Raw genomic sequence first — 24,577 nt, 5'->3', positions numbered from 1 at the left:
ATTTTCAATGTTTCTGCCTATTTTCATTGTATTTGTCATTTTAATGCTGACCATCATACCATATCTATTACAACAGTTATTCAGTTTAGTCAGGGAATCTTGGAGACTTGTAACAGATTTATTTAGAAGTATAACATCATCCACATAAAGCAAAGAGCTGACATTAACATCTCCAATTTTGATATCAGGTTTAATAGCACTTTTCTTCATAATTTGATCCATATAGATAATGAATAACAGAAAGGATAATATACATCCTTGTCTGACACCAGATTTAACATTAAACCATCTTCCTGTACTTCCTTCAATTCTAACTGTTAACTTACAACTCAAATAGAGACTAAGTATTGCTTGATATAATGCCCCATTAACACCATATAACTGTGTCGTTTGGAATAGATTCTCTCTTGGCATCTTGTCATATGCCATTTCCAGATCGACAAAACTTAAATACAGATGCTTGTTATATTCCCATGATTTCTCAACTATCTGTGATAAAGTGAAAATTTGATCCTGACAATCTCTATTTCGTCTGATCCAGCTTGCTCTTCCACAATGCTTCTCAACTGTTTCTCAAATATACTTGCATATATCTTACCAGGAACTCTCAGTAATGAAATGCCTCTGTAATTCTCACATTCAGTTTTATCTTCCTTTTTATATGTGGGTACTATGAGAGAGTTCCACTCCAATCATCTGGAATTCGTCCCTCTGTCCAGGCCTTCTGAACTATGCAGTGCAGCCACTGTACAACTTTTATACTCCCATACTTGAACATTTCTGGTCGAATATCAACTATTCCTGCTGCGTTTCCACATTTCAGGCTTTTCGTGGCTTTTTCTACTTCACGTATGGATATGTATTCCTGACTGCATGCCTGGTCAATGTTTTTTACCACTGTGCTGTCATCACTGCTTGTTTCATTTAGCAGTTTTTCAAAGTAATTACTCCATACTTCAAGGATATCTTTCTCCTTTTTTCATATTGCCTTTATCTTCTCTAATTCCTTTTACCGTACTTTTTCCTCCATTTCTGAACTTCAACAACCTCCAGAATATCTTGCACCTTTGTGATATTTATTTCTATGTTTCTTGCCAAAGTCCTCCCATGACTTTTGTTTAGCCAGTTTTACACAGTCTTTAGCTTTCTTACATTTGTCTCTGTATTCTTTTAGAGCACAAGCTGACTTATTTGCCAGGAACTTTTGATATGCTTTCTTCTTTTCCTTCACTGCCTCTTTAACTTCCTGTGTCCACATTGGAGTTATGATTTTTCTATCCTTGCATACAACCTCACCACATGCCTCTCTCTGGCTGAATCAATCAGTTTCTTCAGGGCTTACCACTGAATCTCCAAGATTTGGTTCTTACTGTCAAATTCTTTCATTCTTTTCTTGAATAATATTTGTGTATTTTAGTCCACAGTTCACACCTGAGAGATGCTCAGCTTTTATTCTCTTTAAAACTTTCTTACATGTTCTTCTTTTCAATATGAAATTCAATTTTCTCCTGCTAAAGACTAAATGGTGATCATTTCCAATTTCAAATCTGCTGTGCACTCTGGTGTCCTGCACCAGTGGGAAAACAATAACATAGTTAATGAGACTTTTCTTATTCCTAGCCTCTTCTTTCCATGTGAATTTGTGCACATTTTTATGTTGGAACACTGTGTTAGTACTAACCAGTCCATGTGTCCTAATCAGGAATCCAACAGGTATTTGCCATTATTATTAAATTTGCTTTGCTCTTTTCTCCAAATTTTCACAATATATTTTTATATATCTGACAATCATTCCTACTCTGCTATTTAGATCCCCAACAAGGACCAATAATGTTGGAGTCTTGACAAGTAACAGACTGATTTGGAGGAAAATTGTAGATAGGAAGTTAGTAATGACGTAAATTTTTCATGTAGTACTATCATATCCTGTACACCCCTTGAGCGTAGATGTCAGGAATTTGATGATGATGACAAGGACCAATTTTTCCTTTTAAATTGTGTCAGTTGATTTCTCTAATGCCTCAAAAAATTCCTCCACTTCTACCTTAGTAGAACCTTCTGTGGGACCATAGGCACAAATAAGTCTCATTGTCTAGTTCCCATTCTCATATTTGCCCACATCACTCTACTTGAGACTGCCTGCCATTCAAGAAGATTAGACTCGTATTAAGCGTTGAATACTATGGCTACTCCTTCTTTTCCTTGATTGTCATTGCCTGAATATAACATTTTGTATTTATTGCTCAGAGAGTTCTCACCAGTTTTTGTCTTTTTTGTTTCAGTCATCCTTATTATGTCGATCTGATACTTATCCAATTCCTTATCGGCTATGGTACTTTTCAGCTAGCTCCATTTCTTCAGCATTCAGGCTTCTTATGTTGATAGTACCGATCTTGAATTCTGGTGATGTTGAGTTGGGATGTGTTTTCAGATTTGTTCCAGCAGCTGACTTTTCACTGTTTGCCCTGGTTTCCTGGCAAAAACAACGGGGGGGCCTTGTTTAAGCAGGCGACGCCCCAGCCAGGATGAAATTCTGTCATGTTGTACCATCATTTTAAATTTTGGTTTAAGCCAATAAGAATACAATTAGGTCAGCTAAATCCCAAATTGTCAGCCCATCCTCGTCCGTGCAGTATCCAGGTAGATACTCAACAGGGTGCACCACGAGAAGGTGAGGATTGGTCATTAGGTCAGAAGCCCTGGTCGGTTCTCCACATTCCTTTTAAGGCTATATGGAGGTCTCCTCTCAGTTATATAGCTTTGATCCTTAAGCACCCCAAAAATTATGAATATATATTTGAATTACCAAACTTGCAATTTGATATGCTGAAAGCTGATATATAAATCTGAAGGCTGCAGCTGTCATTCTTGTAGCATCAAACAGCATCTCAGTTAAGGATGTGACTGTTTTGCCACAAGTTGGTGACAGCGATCATGCTGTACTGACCAGGGAAGTAACCAACTATATGGATGTTCCAATCAGGACAGGTTACATGCTGAACTACAAATCTAGAAATTATAACAAACTCAGGAGAATACTTTGTTTAGTTCCCTGGTATCAGTTAGTCAATAGGAAGTATATATCAGCTGTGCATGAGAAGCTCTAAAAATATGCTTAAATGATGCAGTATCTGAATATGTTCCTAGAATATGAAGAACAAATAGGATGGGAGTAAAACAGATGCACAATCCTATTAAGCAAGAGATCCATAATAATAAGAAGATATGAAAAGAATATTGTGAGAATAACAGTGAGAGAAGTTATGAAATATATTAAATGCAGGTAAGATAGTTACTAGTACTATACGAAAAGCTAAGTTGGAATATGAAAAGAAATTGGCTGCACAGACTAAAGGTAATCAAAAAAAATTTGATGAAGAGATGGAGGTTCTAATGCTGGTGCATAACCTGGAAATTTGACAACAGGGACAGATGGAATATTAGTATGTTTGCCAAAGGAATGTTCAATCAACTAGGCCCTTAACATGTTTGTATCATCTGAGTATTAACTCATGAAAGATCATTCCAGCGCAAAGACCGATGTATCTAACTATCGACCTATCAGTATCTCTGGCATGATTGTGACGATTTTAGAAAGTTAGTAAGAAGTCACATACAGCAATGAGTGAACAAACAAACTACACTTTGCAAGGAACAGCATGAGTTTACTAAAGGTAAAGGAAATATACTATGACACTGTTTGATTTTGCTAAGGCATTTGATAGTATACTACATGAAAGGCTGTTATATAAACTGAAGAATATGGGACTGAAATATAAACTACTGACTTGGATAAGTAGGTGGCTGACAGACAAGTATCTGAAAGTGGTATATGGGAAGGGAGTGAATCTTCTGGATTTAAGGTGACCAGTGGTGTGCCCCAGGGAACAGTCCTCGGACCATTGTTGTTGTTTAATCCATATATCAGTGATATTGGAAAAAGACTGCTGGGAAATCTTCAACTGCTTGATGATGATGCAAAGATAGGCAGAACAAACAATAATGTTAGCCATCAATTCAATGTTAGTAAATGAAAAGGTATGTAATCTGGTGTGATGAGACATCCAACAGCATATTATATTGGTGGGATTATGCTTGGAATAACTGACGAGGCTAGATATACTGGAGTTATCGGGGACAGGAATTTGAAATTTAAGGGTCACATATCAAAAATTGCAAATTACAACTTAGAGGATAATTTCAATATTGAAACAAACATTGACATGTAAGGATAAGTTATTTTGTCTCTTTACAAGGATTTGATAAGACCATACCTGAAACACTGTGTATAGATTTGTCTTCTGTGTTCCATAAGAATAAAGAAGCTGCAAGGAAAAGTTACAAAGATGATAGGGATTATGGGGTATACATTACAAGTATGGATTGAGAGCATAAGACTGCAGACACAGACAGGAGAAAGATGGGTAATGTGATAGAGATCTATAAACTTTGGAGAGGGCATACGGGATATCAGCTGATAAAATTTTTCATTATATGAAAGGTGGAGAAAGGGGACATTTGTGGAAGTTCTGTTTGTGTGCTGTTAAGAAAGGGGTGAGAGGTATTTTTTCTGTCAGAAACACAAGTGAGTGGAACAGTTTGCCTGTTGAAGTGGTTAGTTCATCCAGCATGAATTTGTTTAAGAGACGGTATGGCAGTTGGTGTAGGTGACGTATGGCTTCTCTCAACGAGTCCTTGATTCTTTGGAAGTCTAATAATACTAACAATAATAATAATTTTCCTTCCCTACAGAGATCAAAAATAAATCAAAAAATTAGGTACAGAAAGAAAACACCGTGGTTATCATTACTTTTATAAAATTATCATACACATTTTTGTTTATTTCATTTATGAAAGAGAATTCTAAATCCTTAATATATTCCATTACATATTTCTGTATGAAATGAAGTTGCAGGCATATCAACAGCATTCAAAATGCAGATTTTGCATAAAGCATTACAATATTTTATTTCATCTTTACACTTGCTGGTGATTTCCAAAAAATTCAAGATTAAAGAATTAGCATGAGTTTTTTTTTTTCTTGGAAATAAACTCTGAAACCTGCAAGGTAATTTATTTCTTCAGGTACAAGAATAGAATGATAGGGCATGGGACACTGATAATTCTTGGAATAATTTTAACTTATTATGTTGAAATAGATTGTTAGGAAACTAATGTTCCTCATACTACAATAAAACATCTCTTATATTTTATGTTTAAATCAGTGCAATATCATTATTTATCTTTGGATCCTTTCTTTTTCAGGATTCTGAAAGTGTAGATGTCTAAGTGAATAAAAATCCCATTGTTTATTTCAAAGTGCATAAAAATAAATCTGTATATGTTTTCAAGAAAAGGCAATTTCTTGAAAAGGTTTTCAAGAAATGCTTCTAGAAATTATCTTCATGATAAATCACTCATACATATCCTACTAGAGGTTGTTTTTTACATAGCTATGATTTTGACAGTAAGCAAATATAAGCACATTGTTGTCATGTTTCGTCCAATTTGGCAAGTAAGGAAGAAGATGATTTATCTGTGACTAAACATTAAATGCTAAAGGTAATTCAAAAATACTCAAAGAAATTTTCACATAAATTTTAATAAAATTACACACGCTCCATCTTTTAACATCAGTTTCCCTTTTCTTCTGAATCCAATTAAGTTCCTTTCTAGAAATTGTAGAGTGCTCTTCAGGGGTATTAGAAACAGCATATATCCAAATGAGAAACCATACGCATCCAAACAGACCTTAAAAAGAAAAAAAAAGTGTGTGTGTGTGTGTATGTATATATATATATATATATATGTATATATCATAAATTTATGAAAGATTTTGTTTTAAAAAAAATACAAAGCAAAAAATTTCATTATACTAGAAAAAAATTTTAATTTTCCAAGAACATTGAAATTTATATTAAATGTGATCACAAGGAACCGTTAACACAAAACACCTTTTATTCTCAGCATTATCCGTTTTTTCAAAGAAACAACATTTCAAAATTTATTTTGATACGTTAGAAAATCAATTTGTTAGAAAAGTCATAGGAAGACTTTTGGTAAGAAAATAAATATCAGGAAAGTGAAAAATATTCTAGAGGCTATTGAAAGAGCTTAGAAATAGAGGTCTTATGTCATCACTATTCTTATATTTTCTTTTAGCATTTATTCTTGGTTTAGTTTAATTATAATCCTGCCTCTCTACAATTACCATTAGACTCTTCCAATATTTTACCGACTTAAATATCTCTATCACTTCCCATGTTCTTGTACTATAAGGGAGACAAAATAAACTACTCTAGCCGATCTCTAGATTGTACACATGCTTATTCTAATTAGAAAAGATTAATCCTTGACAAAGAAAGAATCCTTTAATCTAGCTGTCTGGGGCAGTCCCTTTTCGGATCTTGACAAAATTTATATTTTTATGCTGCACCAGCCAATATTCCTATAACAGAAGAGACTCTTATTCAGGGGAACCTTTCCAGATTTTTTGAAGCACATTTGTGAACAATTTAGTACCCTCACTCATAAAACTAAACACTCTACTAAGTTATATGATCTTTGTTTGCAGTTGTGACCTCTAATACAACATATTATACTTTCCTTCCCTTTCCCACTATGGTTCAGATTTTATGAGTGGTAGTTTTGGTTCATATTACAGGCACCACGCAGACATATAAGAAACAACATATTTATTGGGAATCTTAAATCATATACAGCTAATCATATCTCACATTCAAATAAGTCAATGCTATATTCAATCAAACTATGTGAAATTAACTAACATTCTAGTACTTGAAAAAAAACACATTCCTTTAAGTTAAATCATTAAACTCACATATTATATACACTAAATAGATCCAATTATCATTCTGCTTTCAAGGTTGTTTACACACACTAATTATGACACAAACTTCTATAATCATTCCTGGACAATCTGTCTAAGGGAAATTATCTGCTACTAAACAAATATTTAAAGTTCTCTAATTCAGTCCACACTTGATTATTACTTTATGAACTTCCTTTTCCTATCTAACGGGGAACAAATATCAAAATCTCTACATTACCATGTCTGCAATAAGATCTCCAGGACCGTCTGTTTCTACCTCCTTTATCATAACATGACACGTAACTTCCATAAGCTTGTGTCCACGTGGTGGGATCTTAACTAGTCATCCACTGAAACATCTGCTCTGCTCCTGGCATTATGTCCACGTCATTCTGGTTCTGCTTTCGATGATTCCTGGCATTCTGCCGTAGGAACGTGGGATACGTCCATGATTCATTCAGACGAAATCTTCAGCAAAAGAACGTGGACAACACATGGCGATATTCTGTGCTTAGCGCCGTCCGGACATCGAGGGGATAGGCTCACTGTCCGATATCGGAATAGTGTCTCGAATTCATCCGAGATCTACAGGTCCACGGGAAGGAATGAACAAGCAAAAAAGGAGCGAGGGAGGGGTGCAAACTCCTTTTATTCTCTTTAGCTTTTGCACCCTCTTTTGGCCTGAGACTGACCTGCCTTGACCACCGCGATACGGTACTGCACGTGTTTTTCGAGTAGTGTCTTCACAAAATTGAGCGTGCGTCATCTTCCAAGATTAACACTGCCTCAGGCTCGCCATTTGCCCTAAGGCTCGCATGTGACCCTTGGACTATTGTTTACACTGTGTCTGCTACTTCATTGTACACAAAAAACCTTATAAGAACTATATTTTTATACAAATTCTCTACATGATTTCTGGAGATTAACACTAAGTTCTGTAATTCTGCATAAAGAGGTAACATTCTAACTTTATTTACAACAGACATTTCATTCTTTCTACTCGAGTACAAGCTCTTTTTTCTTATCTATTATTTTAGACTTGTTAAATCCTGAATGAATAAATTCCTTTCAAAAATGTTTTATTCAGGATGTAACAGAGGAAAGAGTACTGTAAAAGGAATCAGAGATGATAATGGTGACATGAAAATTAAAGATATTCTAGATGTCTGGAGTAATTACTTTGAAAGAGAGTCATCAAAAACCTGAAATGTAGAAAGGTAGCTAGAGTAGATGAAATTCGGCTAGAAATGCTCAAATATGGAGGTATGAAAGTTTTACAGTGGCTGCATTGCATAACTCAGAAGCCTGGTGAGAGGGTCAAATTCCAGATGATTGGAGCAGAGCTCTCATAGTACCCATACATAAAAAAGGGAAATAAAACTGAATGTGAGAATTACAGAGATATTTCCTCATTGAGTGCTCCTGGTAAGATTTATGCAAGTATACTTCAGAAACAATTACGAAAAATTGTGGAAGGGAAGCGTGGTGAAGAACAAACTGGATTCAGGCCAAATAGAGGTTGTCGGGATCAGATTTTCTCACTTAAAGTAAATAGTTGAGAAATCTTGGGAATATAACAAGGATTTGTATTTAAGGGTTGTTTTTTAAATCTGGAAAAGGCATATGACAAGGTGCCAAGAGGAAAGCTCTTCAAAATGCTACAGTTATATGGTGTAAATAGGACATTATATTGAGCAATACATAGTCTCAATTTAAGGTGTAAGTCAGCAGTTAGACTTGAAGGAGGTACAGTGAGATGGTTTGAGATAAAATCAAGTGTGCGACAAGAGTACTCATTATCTCCACTGTTATTCATTATCTATATGGATATCATTATGAAGAAAGTGGTATTCAATCTGATATCAAAATTAGTGATGTTAATCTTAGCTTGTGTAGCTCAGTAGAAGTGGCGTTTGCACTCTATGGCGCTTGACTGCACGAAGAAAGCATTTGGTGGTTTGAATCTAGTCACCGACTAGAGGAAATTTTCCTAAGCCTTTTTTCGACCGGTTTCCGAGTTAGTCGATCTCTGGCACGGGCTAGCAGGTTTATTCTCCTGGAAACTCGGTTTTTTCGTCCCGTAAACTCAAGAAAATCGACCGTCGAACCCACACTATTTTAAGACATTAAAAATATTGTGTTAGGGACCACGAGATGGCAGCACTAGCTTGCCACCTTCTTCACTGCATACCGATGAATCAGTGATAACCTTTGGCCAGCTATCTCTCTGATTGGCTACCAGTGGAGACTGAAATGCCCACTCAGTCTCCAAACATTAGATAGGGTAAATGGCCCCGCCTACTCCCTATACAGGAACAAATAGGCGTTAGCTGATTTTTTTTTTTTTTTTTTTTTTTATCTGAGCTCTTTACTTTATGCAGATTATGTTATTCTTCTGAATAAATCCAGTACAAATTTGCAAGATTCCATGACTAAATTGAATAACTGTCATAATGAAATTGATATGAAAATCAGAAATAAAAAAAACAAAGACAATATGATAATAGGCAGAAAAATTTAAAACATCAACTGTATCCTGAATGGTGAATCTATAGAACAAGTAAAACATTTCAGCCGTTTTGGTACAATTTTTAGTGAAGATGGTAAATTAAATATGGAAACAGACAGCAGAATTAGTAAAGTTGTATGGTAGGAAGTCAGATGAATAAATTTATATGAAATAAGAAAGAAATTAGTGAAAACACTAAATTAGCTGTATACAAGATGGTGTTGAAATCAATTTTAACAGGAATACATTAGTAGAGCTAATCTCAGATGGTATGGTCACTTAAACAGAATGGTAGAGGAAAGATGAGAAAATAAATATTCTTTGCCAGTTTGACAGGGAAAAGACCCAGAGGATGACCAAAATGTAGATGGACCAACACAGTAAAAAGCATCTTAAAAGGCAGAAATATAAGATCTGATAATATTGGAATCTTGATAGATAACACTTGGGGCATGGGTCCCATGCTACCAAGTGCGTCCCCGGGTTGCAGATAGGGGAATGGCCTCTGGATACAGAGGTTAGCTGCGAATAAACAGGCAAACCTGTGAATAAGCAGTCGTGGACAATGGGACGGCATCTACCAACAGGAAGTGGCGAGATAGACAGTGGCATGGTTATCTCTATAAAAAGCCACACATTTCCACTGACGGGGATGCGACATATAACCGCCATTAAATAAGTTACAGCCCGCTGGAAGTTGGGGCAGCAACAATTTTCATCCTGATCAGCGGAAGATCACCATAAGTGACAACGGTGTAAAAGATACTGTGGTAGGCGGATAATCACGAGGAATGAGAAACGGCTAGCACACTGAGCCTCTCTAGAAGGCTATTGCTGGACAAGGAAGGCAAGGGTATACCACCTTGTTCTATTTTTCCCTAGTAAGATAGCAGTATGGATGGACATTCTAAAAGATAGTAAAGCGCACAATGGCTCAATACTTGTGCATGGCAGGGGAAGAAGCAAGGCTTCCCAGGTCGTAAACCAGCGAAATCCTTGTACATTCATTGGGACATGGAATGTGAGAACCCTCCTACAAATTGGAAAATTGGAAAATTTGAAGAGAGAAATGGATGGATTAAAAATAGCCATATTGGGAATTAGTGAAATGAGATGGACTGGAACTGGAAACTTTTGGAGTGGTGATTACAGAATCATTTATTCGGGTGATGAGACAGCAAAAAATGGAGTCGCGGAGGTTCTCAATAAGGAATGGGGAAGAAGAGTAATCAACTCAGTAAAATGTAGTAGCAGATTGATAATGGTAAAACTAGAAGCAAAACCAACAAATATTATAATAATACAAGCTTACATGCCTACTAGCGACCACAGTGGTGATGAAGTTGAGAGAGTATATGTAGATATTAAGAATCTAATCAAACTGACCAAGAAGGAAGATAATCTTATTGTCATGGGGATTGGAATGCAGTCATTGGTGAAGGCAAAGATCGTAGAGAGGTGGAAAAGTATGGACTTGGATGCCGAAATGAAAGAGGAGATAGACTTTTGGAGTTCTGCCACCAATTCAATCTGATCATTACTAATACCTGGTATGAAGTACCAAAAAGAAGAAGGTATACTTGGAAAATGCCAGGGGATATAGGAAGGTACCAAATACATTATATTATGACAAGAAATAGATTTAAAAATTAAGTAAAATCATGCAAAAGTTACCCTGGAGCTTATGTTGATAGTGACCACAATTTGGTTTTATTGAAATGTAATCTGAAATTTAAAAAGTTGTCACAACCATGGTAAAGGCCCAAATGAAACATAAGTAACCTGAAAACAGAGGAAAACTGTTTTAATGAAAGCATTAAAATGGGAGAGAGGGGAAAGAAAAACAGAGGAAAAATGGATTCATTTGAAGGACACAATCATCAAGGATGCCAATGACTGCATAGGATTAAGCAAGAAGCAAATAAAAAAACCATGGATCACCCAGGACATTCTAGATCTAATAGATGAAAGAAGAAAATACAAAACCTCCCTAAAGGAAGAAAGCAAAGATAAATATAAACATATAAAAAATATGATAAATAGAAAGTGTAAAGAAGCAAAAGAACAATGGAATACAGAGAAATGTAAAGAAATAGAAGATCTAACAAAGGCTGGAAGAATCGATAAAGCTTATAACATTATAAAAGGAATAAGCCAGCAAAACAAGACAAGAAGTACAATTATCAAAAATAAACAGGGGAACATACTTATAGATAAGTAAGAAATTTCGGAAAGATGGAAGGAGTACTTAGAAGATCTATATAGTGAAAAAGATCTAGATGCCAAGGCTATAGAAGCTGAAACAAGACTTGATATGGAAGAAATTGGTCCGACTATATTAAAAGATGAATTTGAATGGGCACTGAATGAATTGTCAGCCAACAAGGCACCAGGCACTGATCCCTTAAGAATTAATAAAATACTCAGGAAACATAACTAAGGCATACCTTTTCAAGATCATAAAGGATATTTATGAAACAGGGATCATCCCCAAAGATTTTACACAACATTCTATCATATCCATTCCTAAAGTAAATAATGCAAACAAGTGTGAAAATCATTGAACAATAAGCTTAATATCACATGCTTCGAAAATACTACTCAAAATTATACAAAAAAAGACTAACAAAGAATGTTGAAGAATATGTTGGCAATGACCAGTTTGGATTCAGGAAATAGCAGGGGACAAGAGAAGCAATACTAGCTCTAAGAACAATTATTGAAAGAAGATTGGAGAAGAATCAAAATACTCTGATAATCTTTCTTGACTTGGAGAAAGCCTTCGATAGTATTGACTGGAATCAAATGTTTCACCTCCTAAAAACAATAAAGGTAGATTGGAGAGATAGAAGGCTCATATTTAATCTTTACAAGCATCAAGAAGCCCTAATAGAAGCAGCCAACAATACAACAAAAACCGCAATAGCAAAAGTACGTAGAGGTGTAAGACAGGGGTGCTTTCACCCATATTGTTTAATCTGTACATTGAAGATGCAATAAATAAACTGAAAGAACTAATAGAAACTGGAATTAAGATAAATGGAATTGATATTAATTGATGGAAGAAATCTTCATACAGTACAGCCTAAAAATTAATTATAAGAAACAAAATTATTAATTACAAGTAAAGCAAATCCAATGAAAATAAACCTAGAAATAAATAATAACCTACTACAACAGGTATCCTTTTTTAAATATCTTGGAAGTCTTATCACAGAAGATGGAAGAAACTCAGATATTAAAGCACGGATAATCCTAGCCAAAAAAGCATTCTATAACAGAAGAAATATTTTTACCAGTAAAGGACTTAGCATCCAGCTCAAAAAAAAGCTAGCGAAAACATACATAAGGAGCATTGCATTATATGGTTGTGAGGCCTGGACTCTAACAAAACAAGACATGAAAAAGTTCAAGGCATTTGAACTTTAGTGTGCTGGAGAAAGATGATGAAAATTAGTTGAACAGAAAAGAAAAGTAATGAAGAAGTTCTGAATATAGTTCATGAAGAGCGGTCATCAATGAAACACATCAATAAGAGAAGAAAAAGCCTAATTGGACACCATTTGAGGAATGGGGGACTGATTACAGAAATAATGGAGAGGACTGCAGAAGGAAAGAGGCCACGAGGCAGACCAAGAATTTTATATATAAATAACGATGCTAACTGGTGCTAAGAGTTATGAAGAGATAAAAAGGAAGTCACAAGATAGGATGTTGTGATGTGCTGCTATATTTACCAATTTTCGGAGTGAGGCACCAAAGAAGAAAGAAGAAGAGACAGATAACAGGTTAATTTGGAGGAAAATTGTTGATCAGAAGTTAGTAATGGTGTAACTTTTTCATGTAGTACTATCATAATAATCCTGTATGCCCCCGAGGGTACATATTAGGAATTTGATGATGATGAAAACCTATTTGTTCGGTGTAACTTTTTCATGTAGTACTATCATAATAATCCTGTATGCCCGCGAGGGTACATATCAGGAATTTGATGATGATGAAAACCTATTTGTTCAGAATTTTATTCTTTGAATTGTAGGATATACAAAATATTAATTATAAGAATATATGTTAGGAAACATGGAACCAAACAAAATGTATAAATAAATTACTGTAATAGTATGGGTATAGTCATCATAGATGCACATCATTAATGGCTTAGTGATATTCATGTTATGTATTTATCCAAATCAATATAACAGTGTATGTTCTGCAAAGATCTCAGTCCAAGTTCTAGTATGCCAATTCAAGGAACTGTAACCATTCAATATCATGTTTGATGAACATATGAAACACAATCACCTAATCAGAAAAGCACCATTAATCAATGGTTTACTCAGTTTAGGGAAACAGGAAGTGCCTTAATGCAAAATCACCAAGATCATGCACATCTGAAAACACAGCAGAATGCATCCAGACAAAAAAATCTACAAAATTTGCTGCATAAACATCTAAGATTATGCATGTGCGGGCGCACACACATACACACACAAATATTTCGCTGAAATAAAACTAGCCACCAAGCATTCAGAAAAAGTTGAATATGTAAATATCATTATTTTTATGTCCCCCCAAGTGGGGTACAGGATATCATATTATTTAACAAAATAATTTACTTGCAGGCGTAAACTTCTGTGGCTAATTGGTTCAAAAGACATATTTCGGTGATTACACCACATTTTTTTATTATTCAGTTATATAAAACACTGAAATAATAGTTCCCGACAAGTTTCGTAAATCGTAGGATTTACATCTTCAGGGGTAAATAGTATAACTTAAAGTTTAAACAAGAGAATTAATAAATACAAATCATAACCATCTGGCTATTCATAAAACTCAAATAACAGAATGCAGATATATAACGTTATTGACGTTGAACAATACTGGTGATAATGATGAACATGGGTTCATCATTATCACTGGTATTAGCAAACCTATTTATGGAAAAATTTGAAAACAATGCTCTTAAGAATTACCATAAAAAACCAAAAATATGGCTACACTATGTGGACGATATTTTCATCATATTCAGTGGAACAACAGATGAACTTATCAATTTCAAAGATTATCTCAACATTTGCACAACACCATAAAATTCACTTTAGAACAAGAAAAAAATAAAAAACTTCCTTTTCTGGATATTCTATTAGAAGTTAATGAAGAAAGTAAACTCTCCTTCTCAGCATATAGGAAGCCGACAAATACTGGAAGATTTCTAAATGCAACCTCACACCACCATCCTTCACAAAAAATAAACTTAATTAAAACTCTTCGAGACAGAGCATACAATATCTCCAGCACACAAGAAAGATGTAATGAAGAACTAAAATACTTAACACAAATCCTCCAACAGAATGAATATGAAACAAAAACCATCAAGAAAATCCTTAAAATGCCTCCAGCTAACAACACAATAAAACAGGATTACAAAAACGCAATCTCGCTTCCTTATATCAAAAATGTTACAGACAAGCTAGCCAAATTAATGAACAAACACAACATAAAAGTAGCCTTACTTCCTATGGAAAAAATCTCAAGATTCCTACATCCACCAAAACCATCTCATCATCCTCTTAAAAAACCAGGAGTCTACAAAATCCATTGCTCTTGCGAGATTTGCTACGTAGGACAGACAGGAAGATCTGGAGAAATCTCAGATCCATAAGTTAACTCTGGTTAACTTATGGATCTGAGAGCTGAGTCAGAAGTAAAACACTTGACCAAAGACTAGAGACCACAGATACGAGAGTCCTGAGAAAGATTATAGGCGTGAACAGATGGCATCAATGGCAATATCATATTAAAAACGAGGATATTAGGAAAGAACTTGACATTGCCAGCATCCAGGAATGCGTTAGCAGAGCTAATCTCAGGTGGTATGGTCACTTAACCAGAATGGGCGAGGAAAGATTAGCAAAACAAGTGTTCTCTGCCAGGTTGGCAGGAAAATGACCCAGAGGAAGACCAAGATATAGGTGGATTGATACGGTCCAAAGTGCCTTAGATGATAGAAATATAAGATCTGATAATGTTGCAGTCTTGACAAGTAACAGACTGATTTGGAGGAAAATTGTAGATAGGAAATTAATAATGATGTAAATTTTTCATGTAGTACTATCATATCCTGTACACCCCTTGAGGGTACATAGCAGGAATTTGATGATGATGACAAGGACCAACTTTTCCTTTTTCATTGTGTCAGTTGCTTTTACTAAAGCTTCAAAAAATTCCTCCACTTCTACTTTAGTAGAACCTTCTGTGGGCTCATGGGCACAAATAAGTCTCATTGTCCAGTTCCCCATTCTCATATTTGCCCACATTACTCTACTTGAGACTGACAGCCATTCAAGAAGATTAGCCTCATATTTTGTGTTGAATACTATGGCTACTCCTTCTTTTCCTTGATTGTCATTGCCTGAATATAACATTTTGTATTTATTGCTCAGAAAGATCTCACCAGTTTTGGTCTTTTTTTGTTTCAGTCACCCCTATTATGTCGATCTGGTACTTATCTAATTCCTCAGCTAGCTCCATTTCTTTGCCATTCAGGCTTCTTATGTTGATAGTACCGATCTTTAACTCTGGTGATGATGAGTTGGAGTGTGTTTTCCGATTTGTTCCAGTAGCTGACTTTTCACTGTTCGCCCTGGTTCCCTGGCAAAAACAACGGGGGCCTTGTTTAACCGGGCGACGCCCCAGCTGGCATGAAATTTTGTCATGTTGTACCATCATTTTTTTTTTGGTTTTACCAATAAGAATACAATTTGGTCAGCTAAATCCAAAATTGCCAGCCCATCCTCATTCGTTCAGTATCCAAATAGATACCCAACAGGGTGCACCACGAGAAGCTGAGGATTGGACATTAGGTCAGAAGCCCTGGTCGGTTCTCCACATTCCTTTAAAGGCTATGTGGAGGTCTCCTCTCAGTTATACAGCTTAATTGTTTTAATTCTAACTCCATTCTCTATACTACTAGTTTAATATTTTTGTTAATTTTTCTTGTTCCATATGCTAAAAATTGGCCTAAATGTTTTACTTATTCTATAGGTTCTTCAATGAGAAATTGCAGTTGATATTTTTCATATTCCTGACATTTTCATCTTTTTACTGCAAAATCTTCCTACCCAATTTATCATTCACAACAGACGTTTAATGGATACAAGCTTTTTTTAGTGTAACTCCCACCCATGAAAGGCTGTAAACATAATATCACCGATGAAATAAGGATTTTTTAATTATACATTTTTTCATCATCCTCTTCAAATTCCTGATATGTGCACTCAAGGAGATGGAAAAGATACTATGTTAGTATATATGATTAAGTTCACATTATTACTAACTTCCTGTCAACAATTTTCCTCCTAATTAGTCTGATCTGTTAGGACTCCAACATTGTCAGATTTTTTTTTTTCAGTCTAAGGTACTTTAAACTACATCGAACCACCTAGAGCTTGGTTTTCCTGACATTAAACTCCAGTATTGCTAACATTTCCTCTTCCATTTTGTTTACATAACCATAGAAACTCCGCTCACATTCTGCTGTCATTCTGAAAAGACAACAATGATAGGTTCCATCCTCATATCTTCATTTTTAATATTATTCTGCCATTGATGCCACTGCCCAACCACTAAAATTTTTCTCAGAATTTTCATGTCTATGGTCTCTAGTCTATGAATAACTATTTTTGTAAATTTGCTCTCAGGTTCATTACTTAAAATTCGTTTTCTCTACAGTGTCCTTATCTATGAGGATAACATAGTGTTTCATCTATGCAGGGAGATTGTTTTTTTTTTTTTTTTGCTCTACCAAGTTCCATATTTGGTTTTCCAGTTTCTTGCTAGTTTAACTATTTTCTAGGTCCATTCTAATGACATGTTGATTCCATTCCAATTTTCTCTTTTTTTTATCTATGCATTTATGGATTGTAATTGACATTCTTCAGAAATCTTTTCATTTTTCATCATCATCAAATTCCTGACATGTACCCTCAAGAGGTGTACTTGCATCATTACATGAAGAACGTACATCATTACTAACTTCCTATCAACAATTTTCCTCCAAATCAATCTGTTATCTGTCAAGACTCCAACAACACCAAATCTTATATTTCTGTCTTCTAAGGCACTTTTTACTGTATCAATCCACCTATATCTTGGTCTTCCTCTGGGTCTTTTTACTGCCAAGCTAGCAGAGAACACTTTTTTGCTAATCTTTCCTCTCCCATTCTGTTTAAGTGACCATACTACCTGAGATTAGCTCTGCTAACAATGTCAAGTTCCTTCCTAATATCCTCATTTTTAATTATTATTATTATTATTATTATTTGATACCTCCAGGGAGTCCAAAGACTCATCAAGGGAGGGCACCTGCTCTACAACTCTGTCTCCACCACTCAATCCACCAACTGACCACAACTACCCCAAAGCTATCTACCGCCGACCACCACCACTAGTATTTCCACAGACAATTACAAACATCCATGCCCATGGCAGGATTCAAACCTGCAGTCTTTTTGCTGGAGAGCAGATATGCTAACCACTCGGCCAGCCTGGCTGGCCGAGTTGTTAGCATATATGATACTGTTATGACATTGCTATATCTTGATATTAATATGATATTACTGTAAAATCTCTTATGATATGTGACTTTGTAACTTATCATGTTCGTTTTTACATGTTTTTTGTTTAGGAAAATGATGTATTAGAGAAATGTTAATTTTTGTAATAATCTTATGAGTCTTTGTTAAAATAATGACGTTATCATGTAACAATATTAACTCATGTTAAATCAGTAAGTCTAATTATAAAAATAGTGAAGAATTCTAAGAATTTCCATGGATAGAGAATTCTAAAGATGCACGAAGAATGACGTCAGCATGTCCAAAGGTCAATACATGACCATTTTCGAGAGACATGCATGTGAACAAGGAATGTTTGAGCATATATAATGCAAGTCATTGAGGAGGAAGTTTCTCTTGGGGTTTTCTAAGCCTTCTCTCACATGAGTCTGCTATCATGTAAGGTTCTTGTTGGAAATTGAAAGAGAAGGAAGTTTGTCTTAGGGTTCTCAAACCTTCTCTTACCTGGTTCCATCATCATTATGCTAGGTTTGCTGTCAGCAATCTAAAGAGAAGCATAATGGGTTTTGAGTCTTCTGCCTGGGTCCATCGCCACATGAGAAGTATTGTGTTGATCATCTTGAAAGGAAAGAGCTGTACATGGCCACCAAGTCAAGGGTCCTATACAGCAAAGAATAATAGATGACTTGGACAAGGAAGAAATTTAGCGGGAAAATCAGAAACAAGCCAGCAGATGAAAAGAAAGACAAGAAGAAGACTTACGTATGAACAAAAGGTTAATGTCAAAGAGAGTGTGCTGAACAAGAATATGATTATGAGATAATGTGTATTAATGTTGAATTAGGGTTAAACAAGGTATGCCTTATATTCAGTTAATGTTATGCTAGATTGTGAATTAGCTTAGAATGAAGGTTAGATTAGAAAGAATTAAAATTATAAAGAGAATTGTAATAACACTATATATACATATGTATACATCATGTAATGACACTGTATACATCATTCTGTAAATATTTCCTTTTGACTTAATTAAATGGTTTGTGAAGAACACATTGGACTGATTCGATCAATGCACTATCCTAAAATATTTGAACCAGTATAAGATAGAAGTTCATGGGATTTATAATTAAGCCATGACAAATTTAAAGTAAGGATATATATATATATATATATATATAAGCGGGGGAAATAAACGATATCTGCTTTGTCTTTGATTTAAGATCTTATAATCTCACATTCAATATATAGTCTAATTGGTGCAGTCGTAAAACCAATAAATTTGTTAGACTATAGAGCATGGGAAATAAGATATAGTAGAAATAGACTGATGGCAGCAGTCATCCATTCCTGAATAAGTAAATAAAAGAAATTAAAGACAAAGCAGGGTAATAATGCCGACTGGTTGGCTGAGTTGTTAACGTATCTGCTCTCCAGCCAAAAGGCTGTGGGTTCGAATTCCGCTTTGGGCATGGATGTTTGTAATTGTCTGTGAAAATACTAGTGGTGGTAGTCTACGGTAGATAATGTTGATGTAGATGATGAAGGTAGTTGCGGTTGGTGGAGTGGTGAAGACGGAGCATTGTAGAGCAGGTATCCTCCCTCGATGAGTCCTTGTACTCCCTGGAGGTGTTAAGTAATAATAATAATAATAATTATAATAATAGAAATATAGAACACTTAATAAATATAACACTGCCACTGACGCCATCTGTTCATGCCCCTAATTTTTCTCAAGACTCTCATATCTGTGGTCTCTGGTCAAAAGTTTTATTTCTAACCCAGCACTCAGATCCATAAGTTAAAATCGGTTTGAAATCAGTAAATTTATTCAGTTGACTTCCTACCATACCAGCTTCATTGATTCTGTTGTCTGTTTCCATATTTAATTTACCATCTTGACTAAAAATTGTGCCTAAGTAGCTGAAATATTTTACTTGTTCCACTATCACAATATCCTGTACATCCCTTCAGGGTATATGTCAGGAATTCGATGATGGTATCTAAATATGTGGAATTCTCAGTTAAGAAGAGATATAAGTGAAACTACAGAACCAGTGACTATGAGACAACTTGAAGCAGTGTCATGGCATACAAATCGACAAAGAGAGGATGCATGTCTGAAAAAAAGCAATGACTGCACAGATTACATTTCTTTAAAGTTCTAGCTATTTTTTCAGAGGTGCCCCAGATATAGGAAATAGTAACAGCATTACTATAATTTGTGTTGAGAAGAATGTGAGAGCAACAGTTATTTAGTTATTTTTGGCATTGTAGCCACTGGATAGGAAGGTAGAAGTTAGATGGATAAGTAGTAACATTATGCAGGACTGCAAATATAAAATAAAATACTGTGGGACATTAAGAGAGAAAAAAAAGTGATCAGAAAGCTCATGAGCAGTACAAGGCATAATGACCAGCATGGCAAGGGAGCCCTTCTTGGTTTAATTTCTTATTACAATAAGAAATTAGGCCAAGCAAGCTAAGTTGCAGGCTAAGCAGCGATTCATCTTCAAGTTTAATGGAATAAAAACAACATGATGTAGTTATAACACAGGTTCAATGATTCCAATATCTTGTCTCTGTCACAGAGAAATCATCTGGGATATGATATAAAAATTATAATAACCCACACACAAATAATAAGTAGATGTTAGATTAGAAGAGGGATGCCCTCTTAGGACCTCTTCTCATCCTTGGCTTGTTGGATAGGAGGTCTAATAAGTGTTTCTGAAGTCTTGGGAAGTTACACAACCATATTTACCAAGATTTGGTTGCTGTTGTTTTTTAAATTTGCTGCTGATTCCAAAAAAAAAAAAAATCTTTCAAGTGTGTATTTACTGTGGTAAGCATAGTCGTTTTTTTTGTTTGTTTGTTTTTTTCATTTGATTCTATGCAAGGTGTTCAAGGTCTAGCTAGATCTGAAGTGACCATAGTTATGGCAGCAGATATATTTCTGGTGTTACTCAAGATGGAATGTTAGTAGATGTCCCAGTTTGTCCATAATACAAGCTGCAAGAATAAGGAACTTGCATACACCTGAAACAGAGGAGGAGGAAGAGAGAGCTGATCCTTGGAGAGCAGAAAAGGGCAGCCAGGTTCACATGAGATATAAAAGTAGTGTAGAGATTGCATTTTTTTAAAGTTCTAGTTATTCTTTCAGAGGTGTCCCAGAATAGGAAATAGTAACAACATTACTGTAATCTATATGTTGAAAAGAATGTAAGAGAAACAATTATTTAGTTAATTTTTTTTTGACACTGTAGCCATTGGATAGGAAGGTATGACAAATAAATGACAGTTCAGCTATGAGGGCAGTCTTTCTGGAACAGAGGTTAGTGAATTTGTGAACAAGGATTTTTATGATAACATACTGTTAGGTGTGTGTGTGTGTGTGTGTGTGTGTGTGTGTGTGTGTGTGTGTGTGTGTGTGTGTGTGTGTGTGTGTGTGTGTGTGTGTGTGTGCGCGCGTGCGTGCACGTGTGTGTGTGTGAGAGGGGGGAGGGAGTGAATAATGGGAAGTTTGTGAACGTACCTATTGTGGATAGGCTTTCTGTAAACTACGAAAGAAAGAACTGCCATTGTAGAAGATGTGCAATTAGATAGAATGACTTGCAATTTCACATGGATGCTTATGACAGATGCACCAACTTAGAAAAATAAATAAATCTTGCAAACAGTGTTGCTATCTATGGTCGAGGCCAAGAACTTTTCAGACAACCCTCATATATGCATGCATGGAGTCAGATCATGAATGCTTGGTTCTTCACCATTTTTTCAACTGAGAGAAGGAACTCATCTAAATTTGATAAATAGACAGAGAGGAGACATGATAGAAACATACAAGTTAGTAAGGGGGAATCATACATTACAGATACAAGTGAGAATTTACAGCTTATAACAGGTAGAATCCAGAACCATACCTAGAAACTGAAGATACCTAGAAACAAGCATGTGAGGTCAAAGTTCTTCTCATGATGTATGGTAAGTGTGGAATTGCCTACTATTAGATGTTATGAGTGAATCTTTGCATAATGTATTCAAAGAAAGTTATGAAAGGTATTTAGGCATGAGTGACTAAAAAGAGCCATGATGATAATGATAGTTGTGTGAATCTGCACATGTGAATTTTTCTTATGTTGACTAGCAAACTCACTTCAAATTTTTTTTTGGAATATAAATCTGGGTCTTGAATTCTTGAAAAAAAAAATTTTTTTTTTTTCTCCCATAAAGACTTTTGTGAAACTCTGGTACAAAGTGAACATTTACAGCATTAATTTTTTTAACATCATGGAAATATTAAGTAAATGATTATTGTTTAACTAACAAATTAAGTAAATGATTGGGAAAAAAACACATGGAGAGCCTGTTGATGTGCAAAATAATAAAACAAAGCATTGGATGGAAACAAGCATTATTAAAAAACAGAATTTAACAGTAAAAAATCATTTAAATTAGCTCAGTCATTTCTCATAAATAATTCCAGTGCTCAAGGCTTAATCTCTTAAGAAAAAATAAACTAATAACCTAATAAATTTTCAACAAACAACAAAGATTAAATAAAATAAAAATCACCTAAAGAAAAAAGTTTAAATGCTAATATTTATGTGTTCTGCCAACAAAAATAAAAAAAAAATTTAATTAAAAAATATTTATTTATTTATTTAATGCAAAGTAACTATACAATTTGTCTTGGTTGGATGTTATAGAGATCTGAAAAGTCATTATTTTGACATAATATTATTTAAAATTGTTTGGTCATACAAAATCTAATTTGTTTAGCAAATGAAAAGAACACAAAATAAAAAATGGTTCATATTTATTTTGATGTCATGCTAAAACAGAAAGGTAAAAAAAAAAAATCTTTATAACCATCTGCCCAGGTACACTTCTGAAGTTCTAAATATTAATTTCATATATAATATGATAAAATATATAAGAATATCACTGAGAATGGGAAGATTAGCATATATTACAATGGATCCTCCACTATATTATATATGGTTAGAAGAAAGATTTATTTTAAATTATAATTGTGTTATAACATTCTCATCATTTTGAAGAAAATTATTAGATAAAAAATGGATTAAAATCAATATTTACCATACACATAAAATACAGAAGGCCATCCTCCAGCAAAACCATGTTCACACAATAATGCAGCAAGTGGTAAGGTAACAACAGTTCCAATAGTAGCCCCATTACTTGCAATAGACATCAGAGTACTGCGTTCTTGTACAGGAACCCAGTGTGAAAAGAGAGCAAAAAATGCAGGAAATGTTACACCCTAAAAAAATAAAATAAAATAAAATAATAATACACCTATTTAATACAAAAACAGCATTTAAACTAGGCAGAATGCAGAGTTAACTAAAATTTCAAAATAAATTACAATAGACAAGAAACCAAGTATAAGCAAACAAAGTTTGTGCATGACATCTTCACCTGTCTACTTCTATACAGAGGCTGTTGACTTCGCATCAATTGCTTCATTATTCCCATAATGCCAAACTCACTTCCTTTCATAAGCGTATATCGCTGTGCATTATGAGAAGAGTCACTAGTGAGCAGTGACCCTTATATACAATATATATGGGTCACTTGGATGAAGTGCATTTAACTTGGTGAGAAACTGTTGAAGTTTCTCTCTGAAATTTATTTTTAAAAGAAAAATAGCCAGAATGTATTACAAAATCAAATATTTTTACAATGTCTGAAGGAAATTCCTGTTGCAGTAATTCAATACTTTCAGATAACGGAACGTTTATAAATAAAGAAACAGCATCTAAACTGATTATCATATCCGAAATGTCCAAATGAAGATTTGAAATTTTTTTAAAATCCAAAGTATTTTTTATATAAGTGTCAGTTCTTCTAGTCGAGGAAGTGAGTAAATTTGATAAAAATTTTGAAATTTTGTAAGTGGGACAACCTATACAATCTACAACTGGCCTCAACGGAATGTCTGGTTTGTGAACTTTCGGAAGACTGTACAATCTAGGTGGACGACCAAAGAAGGTTCTCAGTTTTTTCTTTTGATCTTCATCCCAAGTAGATACATTGTCTATAAGAGAATTAAGTCTATTCAATTGACTCCCAGTAGGATCCGATGCAAGAGGCCAATAAGCTGAATAGTCGTGGAGTAATAGAGACATTTTTCTCTCATATTCTTTCCAATCTTGAATAACTACAGCCTTCCCTTTGTCAGCTTTCGTAATAATTATATTATTATTATTCTTCAGAGATTTCAATGCTTTAAATTCAGAATAAGAAAGATTAGGACAAGGAGGCTTGGCATTAAAAAGAATTTTCGCACATTCAAAACGTTTCCTTTTTGTTTCCTTTCGTCCGGTCAGAAAAATCTCCACCTTTCTCACTTCTCCTAAGGACAAGCTTCCACATCTTAATTATTCAGGTGTCTATCAGATTCCTTGCTCTTGTGGATTATCTTATTTTGGACAAACAGGAAGATCTGCCTCTGTTTGACTAGAAAAACATCAGTCTTACATTCAGTACCTTAAACCTGAATAGTCTGGACTTGCAGAACACCACATTAACCAGACACAGAGTTCACTGGAAAAAGACGAGAGTCCTTCACAAAAGTCGGTTCCTCATAGAACGGCTTTATAAAGAAACATGCGAAACTTTACTCCCCTCTCC

The 24,577-nt window shown here is 34.8% G+C and overlaps 1 protein-coding gene across 1 annotated transcript in view; it reads right to left on the bottom strand.

The window, feature by feature from the left end:
* Positions 1-24,577, bottom strand: part of LOC150106909 (sialin-like) — an 86,723-nt gene that overhangs the window by 36,237 nt on the left and 25,909 nt on the right. Inside the window, exons 4-5 of the mRNA XM_090393502.1 lie at positions 23,021-23,204; positions 5,618-5,751 (exon numbers count right to left, since the gene is read on the bottom strand). Of these exons, the coding sequence (XP_090249628.1) occupies positions 5,618-5,751; positions 23,021-23,204 (318 nt within the window). The remainder of the gene's footprint in view (positions 1-5,617; positions 5,752-23,020; positions 23,205-24,577) is intronic.

Source organism: Typopeltis vanoorti, chromosome 5, assembly GCF_054136105.1.
Source record: "Typopeltis vanoorti isolate ZY-2024b chromosome 5, IOZ_Tvanoo_1.0, whole genome shotgun sequence".
NCBI classification, from domain to species: domain Eukaryota; kingdom Metazoa; phylum Arthropoda; class Arachnida; order Uropygi; family Thelyphonidae; genus Typopeltis; species Typopeltis vanoorti.
Note: the sequence above shows the minus strand (reverse complement) of the source record. Positions and strands in the feature narration are given on the sequence as shown.